The sequence below is a fragment of the Haematobia irritans genome, chromosome 1 (genome assembly GCF_050003625.1).
Source record: "Haematobia irritans isolate KBUSLIRL chromosome 1, ASM5000362v1, whole genome shotgun sequence".
Taxonomy (NCBI): domain Eukaryota; kingdom Metazoa; phylum Arthropoda; class Insecta; order Diptera; family Muscidae; genus Haematobia; species Haematobia irritans.
The window spans coordinates 166,829,162-166,835,828 of record NC_134397.1 but is presented as its reverse complement, the minus strand read 5'-3'; the positions used below and the strand labels follow the sequence as shown (position 1 = coordinate 166,835,828).

At 41.5% G+C, this 6,667-nt stretch overlaps 1 protein-coding gene across 1 annotated transcript; it reads right to left on the bottom strand.

The window, feature by feature from the left end:
• Nucleotides 1-915: 915 nt before the first annotated feature.
• Nucleotides 916-6,186, bottom strand: LOC142233032 (uncharacterized). Its single transcript, XM_075303808.1, has one exon. It carries the CDS (start codon nucleotides 6,184-6,186, stop codon nucleotides 916-918), a length of 5,271 nt encoding a protein of 1,756 aa, XP_075159923.1.
• Nucleotides 6,187-6,667: the final 481 nt, after the last annotated feature.

Sequence of the window (6,667 nt, the reverse complement as noted above, 5' to 3'; positions counted from 1 at the left end):
AGATTGTGTTTTGAGCTGTTGGCAAGCCAGCTCTATTAAAGAAACCTTCGCTTATTATTTGTGAATACACGTCAATCCCTAAAATAATGCATATAGGAGCAGATTTGTAAAATTCCTTATCGGCGAGTAGCATATTGGAAAAATGTTGGCCATATGACCGCGGAAGTGATTTGCTTGGAGTATGAATGGATATCCGATTGTTAACCTTTAAAACAGTTTCGATATAAATATCTGCGTTGTGCGTGGACGTTAACGTAAGTGGACAGATAGTTTCCTCTTCTAAAGTAAGCGTGGTCAAATCAAGCTTATCTGCGACTGTAGATGAGATAGAACTGGATTTAGATCCGGAGTCCAGGAGGCATCTTAAAGTGTGGTTTCCGTGTTTAGTAGCAACTGAGACTACAACAGTGGGCAGCAAAGTGATAGCATTTTGCTTCAGTATAGCCGAAAGTGTCGTGTTCGGCGAATTAAACGATGTTGCAGCGCTTGCGGCGATGGAAGAGGATTTCGACTTGGTGGAAGATGGTGGTTTCGCAGATGAAGAAGGTGATTTCGCAGATTTACTAGAATTCCGTTTTTTGTTGCTGGCATTCTTATCCAGGCGTGTATGAGCGTGCAGCAATGTGTGATGGGGCTGTTTGCAATATCGGCATCCGGTTGTCGTGAAACATGAGTTTCCAGAATGCTCATGCGCCAGACAGTTAGGGCAGTAGCCGTACTTTTGAACAATCTCCTGCCGTTTCAAGGTGTTTAAGTTCAAGAATCGCTTACACTTCCGCAAAGGATGAGGTTTTCTGCATAGCCGGCAAATATATGACTGTTTGGTCGATTGTCCACGATGACGTTTGTTGGCACGCATTTTTGAACTACAAAAGAAGAAGGGTTGATTGGAAGTCTGAAAACGGTTTTTTTTTTTTATTTTGAATTATCAGAATTTCCAAATGGGAGAACGACGAGTTTCGTAATCGGTCTCGTTATAGTCCCCTTTTGTGTAATAAGCTCTGCAACACGAACACGATTGTCAGCTCCAGCATGAACTTTCTTGATTCTCCCAAGGCGCCAACAGTTTGGGGGCAAGTTTTCCTCCTTAATAACTACCATAGTATTTTCTTGCAAGTTGTCGGTGGGTCGTTGCCATTTATGACGCTTGTGTAATTCCTTAAGGTATTCCTCCTTCCAACGATTACAAAAGTGCTGGTGGATTGCCTTAAGTCTTTGCCAACGGTTGACAATGGAAATGGGATTTTCTTGCACCGAAGGATCAATGGGAACCAGAATTGGAGACCCTATTAAAAAGTGCCCAGGAGTGAGAGCGGAAAGGTCGGATGGTTCTTGGGAGCAAGGGGAAAGAGGTCGCGAATTTAGGCATGCTTCGATTCTCGTAAGAAGCGTTTGGAATTCTTCAAACGTGTGTTTAAGATTTGCTGCTACCTTTTTAAAATGAGCCTTAAAACTCTTCACCCCTGCCTCCCAAAGACCGCCCATATGTGGTGCACCTGGAGGAATAAAGTGCCACGTCACATTTTGATGGGCATAATTGGAAGCAATTAATTGATTGGATGTTTGTAAGAACTCTTTTGCTAGTGTCCTAGATGCACCAATAAAATTCGTCCCATTGTCGGAGTAGAGATGCAATGGGCAGCCACGACGTGAAACGAATCTACTAAAGGCTGCTAAAAAAGCAGATGTGGATAGCTCGGATGCTGCTTCCAAATGGATCGCCTTAGTAGAAAAACAAACAAAGACACAAGTGTATCCCTTAGAAATACGACATGATCGACCAGAATAGGACTTGATGTCAAAGGGGCCAGCGAAATCAAGACCTGTGTGAGTGAATGGACGAGAAAATTCGGATCTTTGAGGAGGTAAAGCAGACATCAATTGAGTCTGACATTTATGTTTGTAAAGTATGCACGGCTTGCACTTATTTATTGTTGTCTTTATAAGATTTTTTACTTTCGGTATCCAGTATTGCGCTCGGATTAGTCGTAAGACCAACTGGTTTCCACCATGAAGGCAAACTTCATGAATAAATCTAACGAGTAACCGTGCATACTGACAGTTGTAAGGGATGATAATAGGATGCCTCTCATTGTATCTTAAAGCTGGCGAAGCTGAGAGACGCCCACAGATACGCATTATCCCTTCATCGTCTACAAATGGATTCAAGCTTAATAGAGAACTGGAAGACGAAATTCGTTTCTTATAGGAAAGTGAATGATACTCTGTAGGATAATGGGACTTTTGACATATGATTTGAAGTCTAATATGGACTGAAAGAACTTCAAATGTGGATATATCTTTGACAGGTCTGGAGAAATTGGATTTATATTTTGGATGAGTTCGATAAAAGAAACGAAACATATAAGCTATCACTCGGATTGCTCTTGGAAGTGATGAGAACCTGTCCAAAACGTCCTCAAAATCATTGAAGTAGGAAAAGTTTACTTTGACTGGCCTTCTTTCCAAATCCAGAGTTGCCTCGCTGGCAAAATCGAAAATTGGCCAATTAGCCACAGGATTCTTAAGGAATGGTGGCCCTTGCCACCAAAGCTCATTGTCTATCAAATCTTGCGGGTGCATACCGCGGCTTGCCAAGTCAGATGGATTGAGTTCAGACACTACATGGTGCCATCTCTGTGGCGGTACAATTTGCGTGATTTTTGATACTCTATTGGCTACAAAAGTAGCCCAGAAGCACGGAGGTTTAGAAAGCCAGGAGAGCACAATTGTGGAATCAGTCCAGCAATTTATCGTAAAGTCCTTTATTCGTAGCTGTGGAATAATATGGTCGATCATTTCCGCTAATAATGTTGCGCCACATAACTCCAGTCTTGGAATTGACAGAGTTTTTATTGGGGCAACCTTAGTCTTAGAAACAACTAAATGAGTGGATATGGACTTTTTAGTTTTTATGCGGATATACAAAGCAGCAGCGTATGCCTTTTCCGAGGCATCACAGAAACCATGGAATCCCACCTCACTATCAGGACAATAGTTAAACCATCTTGGAATTTTTATAGAGTTAACAAAAGGATAATTGGCTTGGAAAGATGTCCATTTTCTTAAGGACTCCGCCGTTATCCTTTCGTCCCACCCTGTACCATCAATCCATATTTGCTGCATTATACTTTTAGCAACAATTATGCAAGGTGCCAACCACCCCGCTGGATCAAACAATTTGGCAATCTGTGACAGTACTTCCCTTTTAGTATACGTGGACGAGGTTGGAAAATTTTGGATCGCAAAGAAGAATGAATCAGATAAGGCATTCCAACGTATACCTAAGGCCTTAGCAGTACTAGAGTGGTCGAAATCTAAGAATTCTGCATTTAACAAATCGGATAGTGGGATATCGCATAAAATTAACTTGGAATTAGATGTCCACTTTCTCATTTCGAAACCAGCGGAGTTCAAGGCGGAGATAAGCTGATTTCTGGACTCAATTGCTTCAGAGATAGTATGAGAACCTGCCAAAGCATCGTCAACATACATGAAGTTTCTAAGAATTTCACTAGCCTTAGGAAATTTAGATTGGACATCGTCAGCCAATTGGAGCATAGTGCGAATTGCCAAATAAGGCGCACAATTTACTCCAAAAGTGACTGTTTTCAATTCAAAATCCTCCAAAGGACTTTGCGGGTTGTTCCTAAAAAGGATACGCTGAAAGGACCTTTGATTTGGATTTACTAAGATTTGGCGATACATTTTGGTTATATCACCGTTGAATACATATCGGAATAGTCGCCAATTCAGAATGAGTATTATGAGCTCATTCTGCAAGATTGGGCCTGTATGAAGAACATCGTTTAAGCTTACCCCATTGGATGTAGGAGCCGAAGCATTAAACACTACACGGACTTTGGTAGTAGAACTTTCGGGCCTTATTACGGCATGATGTGGGAGATAATAACTTACGAAACTACTAGCATCCGGAGGAGGAGAAACTCGATTCATATGATCAAGAGTGACATACTCTTCCAGGACGCCGTCATATTCGTCCTTAAAAGATGGATTACGGATCAACCGAGCCTCATTTCGAAAGTACTGGGCCATTGCAATCATTCGTGATTGGCCCATGGTGATCTCATTTGGATATGATTCCTTAAATGGGAGAGACACAATGTATCTCCCTTCGCTACTTCTTTTCGTTGTGCGAACAAACAATTCTTCGCAAAAATTGTCCGAAGATGAAGAGAATTTCTTCCTAGGAAGATCTTCTATCTCCCAAAAACGTGAAATCTCCTTATCTAGTGAGATTTCACAGAAATGCGATACTATAGTTGGAGATGGATTTGTGGAAGTATCTGGAATAGGCCCGGTTAAAATCCATCCAAATACGGTTTCCTGTGCCATTAAGGAACCACAGATCTGGCGCTGAAGTCCAGGAAGCATTATGGATGGGAGGATATCACCTCCTAAGAGGATATCGATTGTCGACTTCTCATAAAACTTAGGATCCGCGAATGGAAGATTGGGAAGTGACGCAATGAAATTACTATTGATGGTGCTGGACGGAAGTTTTCCTGAGAGCTGTGGAACAACAAGTGCCGTCGCAGGCAACTGGATATTTTCGTCAACATTAGACCCAAGTACCAGTGAGCACTCCTTTTGAACAGCTGCGGAGATGGTGTTATTTAACCCCGATATCTTCTCGTTGGTACGCCTGAAAGGCAGCTGAAGGATATTGAACAGCTTTTGGGACACAAAAGTGCCCTCCGAACCCGAGTCAACCAAAGCTCGGGCGATATAAACCAAACCACGATGACAAACTTTTACCAATGCGGTACCTAACAGAACCCCTTGAGAACCGGCCGCAAAACATGAATGCACAACCTCACTTCTAGATGAATTCGTGGACTGTATGGATTTAGAAGTAGAAGGAATTGTTGTAACATTCGAATTAGTATTGGCACTGTTGGTACTTTGTGGATTATGAAGCAGTGTGTTGTGTTTTTTCCCACAAACACGACAGGAGTATTTACTATTACAAGTCCTCACTGTGTGGACTTTCGAGAAACAATTTATGCACATATTGCTCTTCTTAATTTCGGAAAATCTTTGGGTATGATCCATGTTCAAGAATCTTGGACATTTCCTAATTATATGGAACTCTTTCGGGCACAGAATGCACTTCGGTTCCGAGACGTTGGTTTGGAATGATTTGATATTCGATGGACCAGATTTCCCAGTTGGATGCTTGGATTTGTTTGTGAAGTTTGGATCCTGTTTCCTGATTTCAAACACAGACTCTAGAGTCTTATGACGATTTGTCAGGAATGAATCCAAATCGGACCACTTAGGAATAACCGTCTTATCGGAAAGGGTTTGCTCCCACAAGGTGAGAGTAGAATCTGGAAGACAGTTTGAACATATAAATGTAAAGATAGGGTCCCATGTGTCGACCTGTATGTCATACTGCTTCAGAAGTGAGATAATGGTATTCATATCCCTTTGGAGTCGTTTTAGGGCAGCGCCAGATTCTGTTGCAATGGCTGAGAGACCAAACAAGCTCTTAAGTTGAATGTTCACAAGGACCCGCTTGTTTTCGTAACGCGTAGAAAGACTTTTCCATGCTATCTCAAGGTTACCATTAGTAAGGGGGAATTTGCCAACAATATCATGAGGCTCCCCTTGTGTCCGCTGGTTGAGATGGAACAATTTCTCAACGGAGCTCAACCTGGGATTATTCAAGCAAACTGCTGTGAATATATCCCTAAACGTGGGCCATGTTGAAAAGTCGCCCTTGAAATTTGGGATTTCACATGGCGGTAATTTAAAACCGGACGGAGCCCCTGGTATCGGAATGTTTTCAATCACATTTGACGAGATAGGCTGCTGGCTTGGATTCGCCATTGGAGAAGAGAAATCGGATAAAAGCTCACATAATCGTACTTTACACCGACAATACGATATATAGGCACTTTGGAATTTACCCTTAACAGTTTCCAATTCGGACGGAAATCCTTTGTCGCCATCTTTGTCCTCATCCTCCTCCTCACCTTCGGCCTCGATATCTTGGAGGCATTTATCGTAGGAGAGTTTGACTTCTCCCCACAATCCTTTCAATTCCTCTAGATGTGCCTCGAGAAGGAGCGATGACGACAAAGGGGCATTCTTATCATTAAGGTTGGCTTCAAATTCCACCAACCTGTCCGAAATACGGATAAATCGATTAAGGGACATGGTAAAGCAAATCAAATAACGAAAAAGAGAGAACAGACTTGTATAACACAGTTTAATAAAACCCTGATCCCCAAGATCGAACGAAACTTCAATTAAACGACACGAAAACAGCTATGATCATACAGAAAATTAATAATTCGCGTCTTCAGTCACGGAATGAGGCGAGCCAACCAATTCTCAATTGAAATTTTCTCAATTACAGAAATGATAGTATCACTCACCAATGTCAATTAAAAAAATTAATCGACACAATTAAATAGTTGAGTGACACAACTAAATCTCGGGATTGACTTTGTATCACAATAAAAAACCTGAGTTGATCAATTAAACTGGCACCTTCCTATTCCCTTTCTGAAATCCAATCAAAATTCAAATTGAAAGAAATTTGGTAATACTTTTCCGTATGCAATGATGTATATTGGGTATAAAACAAACTTTTTGTTTAGAAACAGGGCGGTATTAAAACTGTAGGATTAAAAGC

Excerpts from the sequence above, each read along its gene's own strand:
- LOC142233032 (XM_075303808.1), bottom strand. The coding sequence starts at position 6,186 with ATGTCCCTTAATCGATTTATCCGTATTTCGGACAGGTTGGTGGAATTT.